Genomic DNA, 20,063 nt, shown 5'->3' on the forward strand with positions numbered 1-20,063 from the left:
TTTCTTGGGGAAGCAAGCAGCCGCAGGAGTAAGACAAAGTGGCGGCGCCGGGAGCCAGAGCAGGAGTGAGCAGGTGGCCTGGGCTGCTCCCGCTGCCGGGCCTGGGCGCACAGGGCAGGTGACCTGGCCAGTCGCCCTGCGGCGACAACTGCGCTGTCACCCACCGTGATGAGACTTTCCGGCCGCACGCAGGGCCGCTCACCCACCAGCTCGTGGTCCAGGAGCGCAGGGAACGTCGGAAAGTTGAAGCCGGAGCCACAGGCGGAGGCAAGCGAAGGGAGGAGACCCAGCGAGCGGAGAAGCCAGGTGCGAAAGCCCCCCAGCAGCGTCTACGGGAAAGTTTGCTTCCCCCGGCTTTGCGCACTCCCTCTGCAGGGGACCAGAGACCCAACGGACTTCTAGGGTCCAGAGGGCGAGGAGAGAAGGGGACGGGGCGGGGGGAGCGGGGCCCGGGCTTCCGCAGGTGACGGTCCCGGGTCTGCGCTCCTCGCTGCCGGCGGCGCTCGGGGACCGGGTCTGCGGGGCGGGGGTCACGGCGGTGCCGGGGCTTTTCCTAGAGGGGGTGGGGATGCTGAGTCACGGATCTGTCACAGCTCTTCACCTCTCCCCAGCCCTCCAGGGGCTAAAGCAAAAGCGAAAGCGAATGCGACTCGCGGGGCGGCCAGTGCGGGGAGCAACGCCGGCCGCCTCCTGCGGGACCCTCGCGCATCCGCGGGCGCGGGCGGCGGGGTGGCCCGGCCGCTGCGAGCCCGGGAGGTGGCCGGCGGGAGCGTCCGGCCATGGCCCGGCGGCGGCTCCGGGGCTGCCGGGTCAGCGCCCTCCCCGCGCTGCTGCTGCTGCTGCTGCTCCGGCCGCCGGTGACTCCGGGTAGGGAGAGGCGCGCGCCCCTGGGGGCGGCGGGAGGGGGCCGGGGAGCCCTAGGGGGTCGGCAGCGAGCGCCCTACCGCAGCGGTGAGTCGGTCCGCGAGGAAGGGGGTGTGTGCCCGCCGGGGATCGCGGAGGGAGCGCTGCACCCTCGCGTCAGGGACACGTGGAGACAGCGGTGGGGAACGGCAGAGCGCCCGTGCCTGCGCCCCTACCCAGCCCGGCTTGCCTGGCCACCCAGGGGAGGGAGCCAAGGGGCCAGGCATTTAATTCCACGTCTTCCCAGTTTCCGAGGTAAAGGGGATTGCCGGGCTTTGCGACTGGGGCTCCGGGTTGGAGTTTTACAGCAGTTTGGAGTAATACGTGAGCGTGGTTCTCTGAGCGCCACGAGGAAAGCTGTTCCCGTGTCTCAAGGAAAACAACCCTGTCTCTAACCCTAGGCAAAAGCAAATTATATGGGTGGGTGGTGGTAGGACGGGGTAGGGACTGCGTACCCGGAGAGAGGAAACGTGTTGGGCAGGTTGCACACCTGGGGACCTGGGAAACAACTCCAAATTCGTAAGTAGCAGGAAACCGTGAGAGGACTGCGCAGGGGACGGGGTGGGGTGCTGCCTGGAGTACGCGCTCCCAGGCAAAGGGAGGAAGAAATGAAGTTGGTGATGGCTTGCTGTATTTGAGAAGAACATAGGTCGGTAGATGTGATCTCAGTGGGAAGAAGCGAATGAAGGACTCGTAGGTTTTGATCCTGGAAGCTGGAGAGGAGGGAGCAGAAAGGACCGAGGGTTCTGGCTTTATTCATGTTGGCACTTCTTAATCTTTTTACAGTCAGGGAGCTCTTTGAGGGTCGGAGGAGAGCTACAAATCCTCTCCCCAGAAAAATGCATGAATGCACATACTTACAAAACTTCCGTATAATTTTGGGGTCGGGGCCTCACTGAAGGCCACCCACGGACTCCCCGGGAGAGGTACTCACTCCATGATCTCTTTGTGTGTGTGGGTGTTTGAGGCAAGACTTCCAATAATTTACATCCAGTCAGGCCAGTCCACCCAGTACTTGATCCAAGCCGTCCAACCACGGTTGCTGCTGGCTGGTTTGGGGTGAACTCCATAGTCCTGCGAAGTTTCGCGAAGTTTTATTTTCAGGAGATTTTTCCCTACATCTGAGGATCTGAGTTATATTGGTGACCTGGTCAGTTTCTCCCAGCTGGCTAGCCAGTGTCCCATGTGACCCCTAGAGAGATGCCGAAGATAGCTGGTAGCCTGGGACAACCCTATTGCACAATATGAAAGTGAAATGCAGCTGTCAGAGCCCAGCAAGGATGAGCCGTCCCTTCACAGTGCAGAGAGGAGCACTCCAGCAAGATCTCTAAGGTCCTCAACTACAGCCTCGCTCTTTGACCTCAGAAAGGTATTGCTGTCATTTCGTAGCTCCTGATGTCCCTTAGTTTTTCTTAAATAGCTTTACTGAGGTATAATTGATAGATAATAAACTGCATACATTTAAACGGCGCACGATTTGATAAGTTTAGAGGTAAATGTATACACTCATGAAACCATCACCACAATCAACAGAGTAAACATAATCATCCTTATCAAAAGTTTGTTCACATCCTGCATAATCCTTACCTCCCACCCAGCCCTGTCCCCCAGGCAACCACAATCCACTTTCTGTCACTACTGATTTGTTGCATTTTCTAGAATTTATATAAGTGGAGTGGTACAGTATGTACTCTTTCTTGTCTGGCTTCTTTCACTCATAGCAGTTACTCTGAGAATTCTCCATCCGTGTTGTAACTTGTACCTATGGTTATTCCTCTTTGTTGCTGAACAGTGTTCCATTGCATGGCTATTGCACTTTGTTTATCCATTCACTTGTTAATGGACGTTTGCACTGTTTCTGGTTTGGGCTATTACATACAAAGCTGCTGTGAACGTTCACACACAGGATTTTGTGTGGACACAGGATTTCATTCCTCTTGGGTAGAAAAAAATGGCTAGGAGTGGAATGGCTGGATCATATGACATGTGTATGTTTAATTTGTTAAGAAACTGCCAAACCACTTTCCAAAGTACTTGTACTGTTTTGCATTCCCACCAGCAGGGTCCAGTTCTTCCACACGCTTGTCAGTACTTGGTATGATCAGTCTGGTTTTTTTTTTCTTTTACCTTTTTAAATGTTTTTTCCCCCAGCTTTATTGAGATATAATTGGTTTATAACATTGTGTAACTTTAAGGTGTATAACATGATAATTTGATATATGTACATATTGTAAAATGATTACTAAAATAGGGTTAGTTAACACATTCGTCATCTCACATAGTTACCAAATTATGTGTGTGTGTGTGGTTGGCTAGTCTTTTTCATTGTAGCCATTCTAATAGGTGTGTAGTGGTCTCTCATAGTTTTAATTTGCATTTGCCAATAACTAATGATGTTGAGCATCTTTTCATGTGCTTATTTGCCATCAATATATCTTCTTTGGTAAAATGTCTGGTTAAACATTTTGCCCTTTTTAAAAATTGAGTTGTTGAATTATTATTGAGTTTTGAGAGTTCTTTATATATTCTGGATACAAATCCTTTATCAGGTACATGATTTGCAAATATTTTCTCAGAGTCTGTGGCTTGTCTTTTCATTCTCCTAACAGTGCATTTTGATGAAGAGCAAAAAAAATTAATTTTGATGAAGTTCAACTTATTGACTTGTTCTTTTATGTCTTATGTTTTCAGTGTCATATCTAAGAAATCTTTACCTAACTCAAGGTCATAAAGGTTTTCTTTTATATTTTCTTCTAGAAGTTTTATAGCTTTAGGTTTTACATTTATGTCTATGATTCATTTTGAGTTAATTTTTTAAATAATGTGAAGTATGGATTGAAGGTTTTGTATTGGTCTGGTTTTGGGCTCTTTTGCATGAGGATATCCAATTGTTCCAGCACCATTTGTTGAAAAGATTATCTCTGCTGAATTGCTCTTACACTTATTTTGAATATCCGATGTCCATATATGTGTTAGTTGCTGTAGACAAAACATCAATATATAAATATCAATTATATTTCTATACATTAGCAATGAGCAACTGGAAATTGAATTTAAAAAAACAATATCATTTGTAATAGCATCAAAAGTATGAAATATTTAGGAATAACTCTGATAAAAGATGTACACACTGAAAACCAGACCATTGTTGAGAGAAATTAAAGAAGATCTAAACAAATGGAGATATACCATGTTCATGGATTGGACAAATCCATATCATTAAGGTGTCAGTTCTCCCCAGAGCAAAATCCCAACAGGCTTTCTTGTCAAACTTGACAAATTGATTCCAAAATTTATGTGGAAATGCAAAAACACCTAGTATAGCCAAAACAACTTTGAAAAAGAACTGAGTTGGAGGAACAGCATTTCTGATTTTGAGACATGTTATCAATTTACAGTAATCAAGACGGTGTGATATTGGAGTAAAGATGGACAAAGAGCTAACAGAATAGAGGGTACATGATGCTTTTAAGTAAGCTTGGAAGGGAAGTGGGTCCAAATTATTAAATTTACTATTTGGGTAGTATGATCCTGGTTAGAAATTATAGAGAGTAGCCCATTCCTTATCACCAGCCAAGTAAATAATATAGTCTCAGATCTGGTCCTGCTAGTTTACAGTGTTAATAGACACAGCAAGTTGTTGTCATCTGTTCTTATTCAAAAGGCCTGATTTGAAGGGGAAATCCATCATCTTGGGCAGGAGGTCATTTACCTCCTAAAGATCCTCACGACCTGAAAGGCTGCAGGTGATTTGCCAAAAGCAGCTGGAGAAGACGATGATTTGTTTGAAGATGAATATTCCTGCTCACCAGTTTGGGTTTGGTTGTCCAGGGTCTCATTTCACTTGGGGGTGGTTTTACAATTTATGTGACTTTAAACATTTTTTTAAACCATTTTTTCAGAATTCTGGGGAGTTTTGCCCAAACCTTTTATATTTTATGTCAGATCAATTTTATCTAGTTACTATTGCTTTGTGCTGCTACTGACAGCAAAAAAACAAAAGTGATAAAAACTTAAATATACAAAATATGAGATTTGTTGAAATCAACTTAAATGTTCAACAGTGGAAGATGCATAAATAAAATGGAGTTGCTTTCAAATAGTATGTATCATATGATTCAGTTTTTACTAGAAGATCTAGAAGTAGTTGTCATTGAGTAGCAAGCTGTTATGGTCATGTGCATGTAGCTGTCTGTCTTTTCTTAGTTTTCTCTCATAACTTGACTCGCTTTTGTAATAAGAAAAATAAATAAATAATACTACAAAAGACATAACACAAAGATCTAGAATTTTGGATTTTTTCTAATTCATCTTTAATTAATTGTTGCTGATCTTGTTTGGTGATATTTTTATGACTATACATTTTGCAAATTTGCTTTACAATGTCACTGCATATAATGTTTGTGCAAACTATACATACATTTTATAATCCTTGACAATTTGTTTAAACCATTCCTTATTGCTACAGCTACGTGTAGGCTTCAGTTACCTCCCAATGGTTGGATATTTAGGTGGTTTCAAAATGTTTGATGTTCTGGACAGCACAGGGTAGGAATAATTGGATGAAAATTAGTCATATAGAACAAAAAGGGCAAGGGGAAACCTCTCAAAGTCTAAAAACAAAAAAATGGCGGGAATATTTCTGGGGATATCCTTTTTCAATCAAATCATCACTTCAATAGCTTGCTTTGGGCCAAATTACTTTTGCCAAATTGATTTTACCAAATAGTATATAACCAAGAGAATTAATGTATAAAATCACCTAGTATCTACTCTTGGAGTCATATGCCTCTTACTTATTACACATGGCTGATTTTATTTGAAGGTTTTCTACTTGGAAAGACTTGATTTTTTTTTGTGGGTGGGGAGCCATTGACGGTCTTTGGGCAGGAGGACGTTATTGATGCTGCATGGTGGAAGGGTTACTCTTGTAAAGAGTGTGAAGAATGAACTGTAGACAAGAGGGTCTGGAGGCGGGAAGCTAAGCCAGAGGCTTTTGCAATAGTTCCAGTAAGTGGTGAGGAAATCCTGAACCAAGGCAGTGTCGGTAAGGGAGAGAAGAGGGGGCCGATTTCCTCTTGAGTCCTACAAGTGCAGAATGTATTTCATTCTTCCCCTTTTGCCCTTTGACCTACAGCTACTCAACAATTCCAGACCTTCAGAAGTCATTATTTAAGAACGTGAACTATGATGAATTCACCTACCACACCAAAGGTGTGGTGGGCAACTCAGTTAATGAGCCTGAGAGAGAAAGAATACAATGAGTTAAGGGCAGTGACCTGGCTACAGGTTGTACTTACAGTGAGTGCCAAAAGAAAATGTGTTGGCTCAGCTGCCATTTCAGCTGGAAAAATAATGAAGGAAAATGGACTACCGTGAACATGGAGGCCTTTATGCTTTTGCTACATCAGCTTCACAGTGTGCTTCTTGAGGGCAGAAATCACGTCTTAGACTTCTTTGTATCCTACCCACTTAGCATGTTGTAGGCATTTAAATGGTAGAGTAAGAGAAAGAAAATATTGGAATGGAGTCTGACTCTCCTTAAAGAACAGGAGGGGCAAGCTAACCTGATAACTTCTGAACTCTGGATATGAGACTAGGCCAGGGGTACTTACACATATTAGACTGTGTAAACTGACTTGATAGATAAAGAAGTCTGATTCACAAGTTCTGGGAAGTAAAAAAGGGGTGTGGTCCTACGCACTATTTTGGTGACTTCGTTTAAATGATTGTTAGGACTTGTTTCACATGTTCTTTGGCTACTTCAGAGTTTTGAAAATCCCAGAACCTTAAGTTTACTCCTATTTCCATTACTTCCTCCATTCGAGTCTATATATTCACAAGCCACTAACTTCAGAAAACACCTATCACCTTCGGGGCTTAGCATTTTGAGAGTACCAACTATGAAATATGTTCGCCACCTTCAAGGAGTTTAGAAGATTGTAAACCATGTGAGACTTGGTTGCATTGAATATCTAGGGAACAATGTTATGAGAGAATATGTAGAGTGATTATAATTGAAGTATCAAAAGATGTGATTAAGGCCTGTGGACATGAAAGGTTATTGATACAATCAAATGTATTACCTCCAGTGTACTTATGAGAAAGTCTAGCTTTTATTTATTTATTTATTTATTTTCGGATGTACATCATAATATATTTCGAATTCTGTGTAGATTACATCATGTTCACCACCCGAAAACTAATTATAGTCCATCCCCTCACCTGTGAGCCTAATCACCCCTTTTGCCCTCCCCCCTTTCCCCTTCCCCTGTGGTAACCACCAATCCAATCTCCAATGCTATGTGTTTGTTTGTCGTTGTTTTTATCTTCTACTTATGAGTGAGAGCATATGGAATTGGACTTTCTCCCTCTGACTTATTTCACTCAGCATAATACCCTCAAGGTCCATCCATGTTGTCACAAATGGCGGGATTTCATCATTTCTTATGGCTGAGTAGTAGTCCATTGTGTATAAATACCGCATCTTCTTTATCCATTCGCCCCTTGATGGGCACCTAGGTTGCTTCCACGTCTTGGCTATCATGTATAATGCTGCGATGAGCATAGGGGTGCAAGTATCTTTATGCCTTTGTGTTTTCAACTTCTTTGGATAAATACCTAGCAGTGGGATAACTGGATCATATGGTAGATCTATCCTTAATTTTCCGAGGATACTCCATACTGCTTTCCATAGTGGTTGCACCAGTTTGCACTCCCACCAGCAGTGACAAGGGTTCCCTTCTCTCCACATCCTCTACAACATTTGTTGTTTCCTGTCTTGTTAATGATAGCCATTCTGACCGGAGTGAGGTGATACCTCATTGTAGTTTTGATTTGCATTTCCCTGATAGCTAATGATGTTGAGCATCTTTTCATATGCCTGTTGGCCATCCATATATCTTCTTTGGAGAAATCTCTGTTCAGATCTGTTGTCCATTTTCTAATTGGATTGTTGGTTTTTTTGTTGTTGAGCTGTATTAGTTCTCTGTATATTTGGGATATTAACCCCTTACCTGATATATGGTTTGCAAATATGTTCTCCCAATTGTTAGGTTGTCTTTTCATTTTGTTGATGGTTTCCTTTGCTGTGAAGAAGCTTTTTAGTTTGATGTAGTCCCATTTGTTCACTTTTTCTTTTGTTTCCCTTGCCTGGTCAGACATGGGACTTGAAAATATGCTGCTTAGACCGATGTCAGAGAGCGTACTGCCTATGATTTCGTCTAGAAGTTTCATGGTTTCGGGTCTTACATTCAAGTCTTTAATCAATTTTGAGTTGATTTTTGTGCATGGTGTAAGGGAATGGACTACTTTCATTCTTTTGCATGTGGCTGTCCAGTTTTCCCAATGCCATTTATTGAAGAGGAGAGTCTAGCTTTTAAAGTAAGTAACTGGGCATCATGTGGCTGATTGGGTTAGCTGCAGTCTATTGATATACTTGGACCTTCATGTATCGATTACTCATGGATTTATCTTTGTGTGAGGACTGTTCACAATGGAAAGACCACTAGTAGACTTCCTTTTTCAGAAAAATGATAGAGTAGATATTCTGAAAAATTTATCTGCTTCAAAACACCCAGAAATGATGAATATAGAGCAAACATCTATTAAAATCCACAGCCAATAAAATATGTAATCTACTGTTTAAAGCAAAAATAATAACAATGTGTTGTGAGTGTAAAATATATGTAGAAGCAAAATGTATGACAATAGCACAAAGGCTGGGAGGAGAGAAATGGAAGTATATTGTTGAAGGTTCTTATACTATATATGTGAAGTACTATAATGTTACTTGAAGGTAGACTGTGATGAGGTAAAGATATATACTATAAACCCTAAAGCAGCCACTAAAATAATACAATAAAGAGTCATAGTTATGAGCCAACAAGGGAAATGCAGTAGAATCAGGAAATATACTCAATCCATGACATGGTTATCTCCATGGGAGATCCTATGGGATCTACAAAAATGCTGTTAGAATAAGTGAGTTTAACAAGGTTGCAGAATACACAATATACAAATATTAATATACAAAATACTAGCAACAAACAACTAGAAATTGGAATAAAAATAACACCATTTGCACTGGCATAAAAATATGAAATAATTAGGAATACATCTGAAACAAGATGTACAAAACTGGTACACTGGAAACTATAAAATATTTCTGAGATAAATTACTGAAGACTTAAATAAATTGAGAGAGATACTGTGTTTGTGGATATTGAGAAGATTCAGTATTATTAAGATTTCAATTATTCCCCAACCTGATCTATAGATTTAATGCAATTCCAATCAAACTTCCAGCAAGCTTTTTTCTTTTGGTAGAAATTGATATACTGATTCTAAAATTCAGTAAAGGACCAAATTTAACTTTGAAAATGATTAACAAAGTTGGAGGATTTACACTACCTGACTTCAATACTTAATAGCATTAAGACAGCATGGTATTGCTGTCAAGATTAACAAACAGACAAATATATCAATGGGACAGAAGAGCCAGTCCAGAAATAAACCCACACATACTTGGTCCTGGCTCAGGATCTTATACCAATACCACTGGAGGTCCACTGCTGCTGGAAGAGGGGAAGGAAGCTTTGTCCTGCACAAAACCTGTTATAAACAAATGGGAGAGGTTAGCTGCCATGAAAGGAAAGTGCAATATAACTGAAAGGTCCAACCCTGAGAGCCAGGCACACAGGGCCTGCCTAAGACTGAGGCTGGACTAGGATGACAGAAAATTTCCTCACCCCACCACCTCCAGGCAAGCAAGCACCCAAGTAAGAAGCAGAGCAGTCAGCTGCTAAGGGTGGGGTGGGGTGGGTAAGAGTGTGGAGAGATACCCCCTTGCGTTCTAGATACACAGAGAAGGAAAAAAGATGAGGGTGGGGCAGGAACACTGAGAAAAATCCTGACACTCCAGCCACCGCCCCCGCCAACACAGGATATTATAGGAGAGGAATTCTAAGTCATTGTTATCTGAAGGTAACCATAGCAACAACAAAATTCAAACTCAACTCAACAACTGACGAGATTGACTCAATCCCCCACGTTATCAGTCTAGCAGAAGAAGTGTTCCCATTTTCAAGCATACATACTGTTTACCTCAGTTCTACACGTATGGTTCAGCATTCACTAAAAAATTACAAGACACACAACAAAGCAACAACAATAACAAAAACACAAATCCCACTAGCAAGAGACAAAGTAATAAACAAAACAAGATTCAGAGAAAACCCAGAAATTGGAACTATCAGACTGGAAGTTCAAATAACTATCATTAATATGTTAAAACATTTTATGTACTTTTGTGTGTGTGATTTTCACAATAAAAAGTGTTTTAGGAATGTACAGAAAAGGAGGAGGGTGAGGAGGAGGGTACTTTGAGGCAACTATCCTGCCTCAAATAAAAATTCTGTGACTAACTGATTATTGACCTACTCTGGTAAATACGTGTCAGAGATAAACGTAGAATCAACTGCAAATAATTAATATTCAAATATTTATTCAAAAACTTAATAGAGAAGTGAAACATCAAATTATAGCCAGCTAAAGAGAAGTTAGTGAACTAGAAGATAGGTCTGAAGAAGTTACTCGGAGTTTAGCACAGAGAAACAAACGGAGAATAGGAGAGTTTAAAAGATATGAAGGATAGAGCTATTGACTGACTGTTTTTGGTATTTGGAGGTGGGCCTTTGGGAGGTAATTTGGTTTAGTTGAGGTCATGAGAGTGGAGCCATGATGGGATTAGTGCCCTTATAAGAAGAGGAAGAGACCAGAGCGCGTGCTCTCTCTCTCACATGTAAGGCTATAGCAAGAAGGTAGCAGTCTGTAAATCAGGAAGAGGGCTCTCATCATTACCAACCATGATGGCATCCTAATCTTGGACTTCCAACCTCCAGAACTGTGAGAAATAAATGCTTGTTGTCACCTAGTCTATGGCATTTTGTTACAGCAGCCCAAAATGACTAATACAGATAGTGTAAGAATCCTATGATCAGAGTTCCAGAAGAAGGTAATAAGAACAGTGAAGAAGAGATAATAGTCAAGGAGATGATGGCTGAGTACTTTCCAGAAATGCTGACAGCCTTCAAAGACATGAATGTTCAAATTTGGGAAACACCGCTAAGCAAGATAAACAAAAAGAAACCCATCCCAAGACCCATTGTAATGAATCTGCAGAACATCAAATATGAAGAGAAAATCTTAAGTATCCAGAGAGAAAAGACAATTACTGAGAAAACAATAATTAGACACATAGTGGGCTTTTCGGTAGCAACAGCAACAATAAAAGCCAGAAAGCTTCAAAGTGCTGAGGAGAAGAGCCATCTGCTTAGAATTATATATCCAGGGAAACATTCGTTCAAAACACTAGGGTAAAATAGAGAGGATTCTGGGAAGATGGCAGAGTAGGAAGCATCAAGAATCTACTTCTCCTCCTAGACAATAACTGCACTGGCAGAATCTGTCTGATATAACTATTTTGGAACTCTGGACTCTAGTGAAGGCTTGCAACTTCCAGAGAAAGACTTGGACAGTAAATTGCTGTTAATTTCAGCTCTTAGCACAGGAGCAGCTACCCACACCCCACCCTTAGGCATGTGACAGGTGATTGTGCAGGTGTTTCTGGAGCAGCTTGCACACAACTTGCAGGAGCCAGGGTGGGCAAAAAGGACCCTGTCTTACAAATATCAGGAGTCTGTGTTGTGGTCACTGATTGGTGCTTCTGATAAAAAAAAGGAGGGGGCTGACCAAAAGGTAGGCAGCCATTGTTGTTGCACCTCTCCCTATTGTTGCAAGCCCCTCCCAGACCAGATGAAGTGACTTCCAGGGGATTTAAAGGGTTGGCACCCTGTTTGTCCCCCCTCTTCTTTTTCTTCCTTTAGGAGCCAGACACTAAAGACCAGGACTTTCGAAAATAATTGCATATACTGGGAAAACAAGAAAGTGACCATGCAAGCCCAGGGAAAAATTCAGAAAAGACCCGAGAAGACCTTAAGTTTACACTTCAGGCTGACCCTTGGCACAGAGACATCCTGCAACAATAAAAAGAAAATTATAAGAAACAGTAAACCCTGAGATATGGGGTGAACCTGGTTTCCAGATTTACCACATTATTAGATTCAGTTGTCTAGTTTTCAACAAAAAAAAATCACAAGTCATAGAAAGAAACAGAAAAGTATAACCCATTCAAAAGAAGAGAGTAAATCAACAGAAGTTGTCCCTGAAAAAGACCTGATAGCAGATATACTAGACAAAGACTTTAAAACAACTGTCTTAAAGATGCTCAAAGAACAAAAGGAAGATGTGGAGAAGGTCCAAGAAAATTTTGTATGGACAAAATGGAACTACCACTAAAGAGACAGAAAACCTAAAAAGAAACCAAAAGGAAATTCTACAGCTGAAAAGTCCAAAAACTGAAATAACAAATTCACTAGAGAGATTCAAAGGCAGATTTGAACAGGCAGAAGAAAGAGTTAGCAAACTTGATGATAGAACCACAGAAATTATCAAGTCTAAGAAATACAAAGAAAAAAACATGGAAGAAAAGTGAACAGAGCCTAAGAGACCTATGGGACACCATCAAGCAGACCAACATACACATTGGGTGAATCTCAGAAGAAGTAAGAGAGAAAGGAACAGAGAGAACATTTGAAGAAATAATGGCTGAAAACTTGCCAAATTTGCTGAAAGATAGGAATATAAACACCCAGGAAGCTCAACGAACTCTGAACTCAAAAGAGACCAAACCAAGACACACTATAATCAAACTTTCAAAAGACAAAGACAAAGAGAGACTCTCGAAAGCAGCAAGATGGAAACACATCATCATATACAAGGGAACCCCAATAAGATTATCAGCAGATTTCGCATCAGAAACTTTGGAGGCCAGAAGGCAGTGGACCAATATATTCACAGTGCCAAAAAAGCCAAACCTGCCAAACAAGAATCCTATATCTAGCAAAATTGTCCTTCAAGAGTCAGGGAGACATTAACATTCCCAGATAAACAAAAGCTGAAGGAGTTCATTACCACTGGACCTGACCTGCAATAAATGCTCAAGGAAGTCCTGCAAGGTGAAATAGGACACAAGACCATCACTTGAAGCTGTATGGACAAATAAAGATCTCATAAAGGTAAATACACGGGCAATTACAAAAGCTAGTATTAGCTTAGCAATGGTTTGTAACTGCACTTTTTTGTTTGCTACATGATTTAAGAGACTAATACATTTCAAGAAAAAAATTATTAGTACAAAAGGTAGTACTATTGTAACTTTGGGTTTGTAACTCCAAATCTTGTTTTCTACATAATTTAAGAGACTATTGCATTTAAAAGAATTATTAGTTTATGTGTCGAGGCACACAATATATAAGGACATAATTTTTTGACATCAATAACAGTGAGAGAGCTGTGAAGTAACAGAGTTTTTTAATGTTATTGAAGTTAAGCTGGTATAAATTCAAATAGAGTGTTATAACTTTGGAATGTTAAGTGTAATCCCCATGGTAACCACAAAGAAAAGAGCTATAGAATATACACAAAAGAAATGAGAAAGAAATTGAGACATTTCATGGCATAAAATCAACTAAACAGAAAAGGACAGTAATGCAAAAAGTGAGGGACAAAAAAGCTATAAGGCATATAGAATACAAATAGCAAAGTGACAGAAGCAATTTCCTCCTTATCAGTAATTACTTCAAATGTAAATAGGTTAAACTCTCCAATGAAAAGACAGAGATTGGCAGAATGGATAAAAACACATGATCTGACTATATGCTGTTTACAAGAGACTAACTTAAGGTCCAAAGACACAAATAGATTGAAAGGGAAAAGGATAAGAAAAAATATTCCATGCCAAGGGTAACTAAAAGAGAGCAGGGATGCCTATACTAATATCAGACAAAATAGATGTTCAATCAAAAAAGGTTACAGAGACAAAGAAGGAGGTTATATGTTAATAAAAGGTTCAAGATAGCAAGAAGATATAACAATTATAAACATTTATGCAACTGGTGACAGACCATCAAAATATATGAAGCAAAAACTGACAGAAATGAAGGGAGAAATAGACAGTTCCACAATGATATTTGAAGACTTCAATATCCTACTCACAAGAATGGATAGAACAACCAGACAGAAGATAAGTGAGGAAACAGAAGACAAGCAACACAATAGATCATCTAGATTAACAGACATATGCAGAAGACTCTACCCGACAACAGCAGCATACACATTTATCTCGATTTGTATGGGCTATTTTCCAGGTTAGACCATATGATAGGCTACAAATTAAGTCTCAATAGATTTTAAAAAGATAGCTATCATACAAAGTATCTTCTCTGGCCACAATAGGATGAACTTAGAAATCATTTACAGAAGGAAAACTGGAAAATTCACAAAATTGGGGAAATTAAACAACACACTTTTTAAAATTTTTATTTATTTATTTATTTATTTATTTATTTATTTATTTATTTATTTATTTTTGAGGAAGATTAGCCCTGAGCTAACATCTGCTGCTAATCCTCCTTTTTGCTGAGGAAGACTGGCTAACATCCGTGCCCATCTTCCTCTGCTTTATATGTGGGATGCCTACCACAGCATGGCTTGCCAAGTGCTGCCATGTCCGCACCCAGGATCCAAACCAGCGAACCGGGGGCCGCCGAAGTGGAACATGCGAACTTAACCGCTGCACCACTGGGCTGGCCCCAACTACACACTTTTAAACAACCAATAGATCAAAGAAAAAAATCACAAGAGAAATTAGAAAACAGTTAGAGATGAATAAAAACAAAAACACAACATACCAAAACTTATGGGATACAGTAAAAGTGGTCCTAAGAGGGATGTTTATAGTTATAAATACTTACACTAAAAAACAAGAAAGATCTCATATCAACAACCTAACTTTATACCTCAAGGAACTAGCAGAAGAACAAACTAAACCCAAAGCTAGCAGAAGGAAGGAAATAATAGTGATTAGAACAGAGATAAATGAAATAGAGACTAGAAAAACACTAGAGAAAATCAATGAAACCAAAAGTTCGTTCTTTGAAAAGATCAACAAAATTGATGAACTTTTAGCTAGATGGACTAAGAAAAAAAGAAAAAAGACTCAAATTACTAAAGTTAGAAATGAAAGTGGGGTTATTGCTACCAATTCTATAGAATAAAAAGGATTATAAGAGAATGCTATGAACAATTGTACACCAACAAACTGAATAACCTAGATAAAATAGCCAAATTCCTGGAAACACAAAACCTACCAAGAAGGTACGAAAAATTGAAGAGGAAGGAACACTTCCTAAATCATTCTATGAAGCCAGCATTACCCTGATACCAAAGCCAGACAAATACTCTATAAGAAAAGAAAACTACAGACTAATATCCCTTATGAACATTGATGCAAAAATCCTTAACAAAAAACTAGCAAACTGAATACAGCTGTGTGTTAAAAGGCTTATACACCATGACCAAGTGACATTTATTCCTGGAATGCAAGATGGTTCAATATATGAAAATGGATCAATGTGACACACCACATTAACAGAATGAAGGAAAAAAACACACCTTCATTTCAATTGATGCATAAAAAGCACTTGACAAAATTCAACACTCTAGCATGATTAAAAAAAAAAGCCAAAAATACTAGGAATAGAAGGAAACTATGGCAACATAATAAAAGCCATATATGAAAACCCACAGAGAACATTATATTCAATGGTAAAAGACTGAAAGCTTTTCCTCTAAGATCAAGAATAAGGCAAGGATGCTTGCTTTGACCACTTCTATTCAACATAGTGCTGGAAGTTCTATCCAGAGCAATTAGGCAAGGAAAAGAAACAAAAGGCATCCAAATTGGAAGCGAAGAAGTAAAATTATCTGTTTGCAGAAGGTATGATCTTATATGTAGAAAATTGTAAAGATTCCACAAAAAACTGTCAGAACTAATAAGTGAATTCAGCACAGTAGCAGGATACAAAGTCAACCTGGAAAAATCAGTTGTATTTCTATACCCTAACAATGAACAATCTGAAAAGGAAATTACAAAAACAATTCTATTTTCCATAGCATCAAAAAGAACAAAATACTTAGAAATAAACTCAACCAACGAGGAGAAAGACTTGTACATTGAAAACTACAAAATATTGCTGAAAGAAATTGAAGACATAGATCAATGGAAAAACAGCCCATGTTCATGGATTGGAAGACTTAAAATGGTTAAAATATTGATACTAGCCAAAATGATCTACAGATTCAATGCAATCCCTGTCAAAATCCAAATGCTGTTTTTTTTGGAAATAGAAAAACCCATCCTAAAATTCATACGGAATCTCAAGGGACCCTGAATAGCCAAAACAATCTTGAAAAAGAAAGCAAAACTGAAAGACTCACAGTTCCTGATTTCAAAACTAACTGCAGTTCTACAGTCATCAAAACAGTGTGGTGTTGTCATAAAGACAGACATATAGACCAAGGAATAGAATAGAGTGCCCAGAAATAAACCATCACATATATGGCCAAATGATTTTGGGCAAGAGTGCCAAGACCATTCAGCTGGAAAAGGACAGTCTTTTCAACAAATGGTGCTGGGAAAACCTGACATCCACATGCAAAAGAATGACATTGGAACCTTACCTAACACCATACACAAAAATTCACTCAAAATAGATCAAAGATATAAATGTAAGACTTAAAACAATACAACTCTTAGAAAACATAGGACAAAAACTTCATGACATTGGATCTGGCAGTAATTTCTTGCATATGACACCAAAGGCACAAGTAACAAAAGAAAAAGTAGACAAATTGGACTTTGTAAAATTAAAAAATCTTCTGCATCAAAAGACTATATCAACAGAGTAAAAACCAACCCATAGAAGGGGGGGAAACATTTGCAAATCATATATTTGATAAGGGATTAAAATCTAAAACATATAGAGGACTCCTAAAACTCAACAACAAAAAAACTTACAACCCAATTCAAAAATGGGCAAAGAACTTGAATAGATATTTCTCCAAAGATATAAAAATGGCCAAAAGCCCACGGAAACATTCTCAATATCATTAATCATTAGGGAAATGCAAGTCAAAACTTCAGTGAGATACACCTCACACCCATTAGGATAACAACTATCAACAAAACAAAAGAATGTAGAGAATTGGAACCTTTGTGTACTGTTAATGGGAATGAAAAATGGTACAGCCACTGTGGAAAACAGTATGGCAGTGCCTCGGAAATTAAAAATAGAATTACCACGTGATCCAGCAATTCCACTTCTGGGTATACACCCAAAAGATCTGAAAGTAGGGTCTCGAAGAGATACTTGTACAGCCATGTTCACAGCAGCATTATTCACAATAGCTAAAACATGTTAGTAATCCATGTGTCCATCAGCAGATGAATGATGGAGAATCAAAATGTGGTGCAGACATACAATAGAATAGTACTCAGCCTTAAAAAGGAAGGAGGTTTTTTAATATGCTACAATATGGATTATGCTGAGGACATTATGCTAAGTGAAATAAGCTAGTCACAAAAAAGACAGACACAGTTGTGAGCAAAGTGTCTTTGCCATTCCAAAGAAATGGACGGTCTTGCACGTAACTGTGTCTGGTGTTTGGGTTGAGGTAGGGGTTCTTCGACTCTCTCTCCCTTCCAAGGTTTCAGAATAACCCACGGCATTGGCTATGCGTCCTCCAGAGGTTGAGAGCTCGACTCTGGGTTCTCACGAGTTCCTCCAGACCCGAGACAGCAATGCTGTCAGCTTCAAAGAGCAGACTTGGCATAAGGAAGGAAAGGGGTAGGTGGGGCAAAGCCAGTCAAGTACACTCCTACCAACTAAATCCAGTCTTTGCCTTTTCTCCTGGCGACTTCGTGTCTCTTGTGTTCTCTGGAGTCATTGATCTGTGGCTGGATGGAAACTGTCCAGTCACTGATGATATAATATTACCTGAGAGGTCCAAAGGTCCAAGGTTGATTCAGGCTCCCGTAGAAGGTGGGAACATTTTATCACAGAGCAGAGTCTAGTGATTTTATGGGACTAACCACTCTGATCTACTGTTAAATGTTTCTAGAGTTGAGTTTTATGGTCATTCCTTCTCACTCCACCCCACTCCTCCATCTCTAAGTATTTTCCCAGCTATGTTAACATACAGCAAAGCCCCAAATGTGCAGATTTAAGATTTTGGTAGCATGGAGTTAAGCCCATGGTACTGCCAAGCTACACACACACACACACACACACACACACAGAGTACATTTTTGAGAGGGAAGTGGGAGAATTAGATCCAGTTAAAAAGTATTATAATAGAAATTCAGAAGAGCACATCAGGAGGAACCTGTAAGAGGAAAAGTTAGTGCTTTGAAAACCGCAGTTGGGGAAATAATTAAAGACAATTTTCCTGATCAAAAGATAATCTTGGCCTGAGTTGTAGAAGCTCTTAGAGTTTCCTTCAAGAGGAATCCTCAAAGAAGGGGCCTAGGCACCCTCATCAAGTGGTTTTTATTTGGTTACTTTGCTCATTTTTTAACTTATTTATTCTGATATAACCTCAAATGTACAGTAAAGTTGCAAGAATAACACAAAGACCTTCTGAATACCCTTTAACCAGATTCACCAACTGTTTGCATTTTGCCTCATTTGCTTTCTCTTTCCCCCTCTCTATCCATATATGTTTATTGTACATGTGCATTTTCCTCTAAAGCATTTGAAAGTAAGTTGGAGACATCAGGCCCTTTTATGCCAAAATCTTCAGTATATATTTCCTGAGAACAACATTCTTTTACATACCTTCCTAAAAAACACTCTCCCATAATCACAGCACAATTATTAAAATCAGCAAATTTAACCTTGAAACAATGTTATCTAATACTCAGTCCATATTCAGATTTTTTTCAGTTGTCCCAACAATGTCCTTTTTAGCCATTTTCTCCGTAATTCTGGATCTAATCCAGGATCACAAGTTGCATCTAGTTGTCATATCTGTTTAGCCTTTTTCAATCTAGAACATTTCCTCTGCCTTCCTTTATCTTTCTTGATCTTGAAAACAAGTCAACTATTTTTTAGAATGTCCCTCAGTTTAGGTTCATTTTCTATATTTATTAGCATTATTTTGTAAGGAGGGCGTTCTCTTCTCTATTTATTTATCTATTCATGTGTTTATTAGTGCAGACTTAGGGAGTTTTGTTCCATAATCTGTTACTGTGTTTATTTGTTCTGAAATTCAAATTGTCCCAGATTTGGCCAGTGAGAGCCAGTTCAACCTGGCCACTATATCCTTTTGACATGTCACCATCATCATTCGACTACTTCCTTACTTTCTGCTACAAGATATTCCAGCCCATCTTTTGATCTTTCAAAAGATCAAACTTCTCTCCCCGTTCTAGCCCTGGAATCAGCGTTTTCTCCAAGTAGCTGTGGTTCCTTTTAGTGGACACCAAGATCTGGGCACCAAGTACGTTCACTGTTAATATGTCATTGCTTCTAGGCACGGTCAGCGGACAGAGCTAGCACACACACACACTTGCATGTATACATTCACATACACAGATATATGTGTACACACACACACGTGCATACACACACTACAATTACATATTGATACCTCCAACCCCAATTCTATTCGAGCACCACAGGGTACATTCTAGTCATCCCCTCCCCCTTTCCATAGTTGTAACTTCTTCCTCCAACTGGGAGAAACCTGGATTGAATATGTTTTACTCATTGATGACAACTGGTTCCTATAGATTATCATGAAGAAAAGGAGAGATGACAGTGACTTTAGACCTTTACCCTAAGATTTAACAGCAGAGATGGGCTTGGGAGAAAACTCTACAGAAGCTGTGAGCAATCACTGTTTACTCAGTGTCTGTCCCTGCTTCCTTTTCCTTTTGAAATAGAGATTGTCAACTGTGTGCATGGCACATTCCCTGTGAACTCTTTCCTGATCAGTGTGTAAGATTCGTTGCTATAAGTGAATAGACCTGCGACAACCACAGTGTTTGGCAGAGGGGATGTTGAGCTGAGAGGGGAATAATCTGCTATGAATCTAAGGTTAAGAGGAATAAGTCAAGCCAACCAAAGAGGACTGCATATTTACTGAAACCTGTAAGAACTTTGAGTTCTTATACATGCAATAAACTGTCCCACCCA

General features: G+C 39.8%; 1 protein-coding gene and 1 long non-coding RNA gene across 5 annotated transcripts in view; one reads left to right on the forward strand and one right to left on the reverse strand.

Annotated features, from left to right (window-relative positions):
* Positions 1-633: 633 nt before the first annotated feature.
* The window catches only part of IL15RA (interleukin 15 receptor subunit alpha), a 40,020-nt gene continuing 20,590 nt past the window's right edge, over positions 634-20,063 (forward strand). For all 4 annotated transcript variants that reach the window (XM_070601889.1, XM_070601891.1, XM_070601890.1 and 1 more), the window contains exon 1: positions 634-867. In XM_070601889.1, the coding sequence (XP_070457990.1) occupies positions 780-867 (88 nt within the window). In that variant the 5' untranslated portion in view covers positions 634-779. The remainder of the gene's footprint in view (positions 868-20,063) is intronic.
* The window catches only part of LOC139080559 (uncharacterized), a 40,418-nt gene continuing 23,368 nt past the window's right edge, over positions 3,014-20,063 (reverse strand). The window contains exons 3-4 of the long non-coding RNA XR_011535156.1: positions 9,430-9,516; positions 3,014-3,882 (exon numbers count right to left, since the gene is read on the reverse strand). This is a non-coding gene — a long non-coding RNA (uncharacterized lncRNA). The remainder of the gene's footprint in view (positions 3,883-9,429; positions 9,517-20,063) is intronic.

Source organism: Equus przewalskii, chromosome 30, assembly GCF_037783145.1.
Source record: "Equus przewalskii isolate Varuska chromosome 30, EquPr2, whole genome shotgun sequence".
NCBI lineage: Eukaryota > Metazoa > Chordata > Mammalia > Perissodactyla > Equidae > Equus > Equus przewalskii.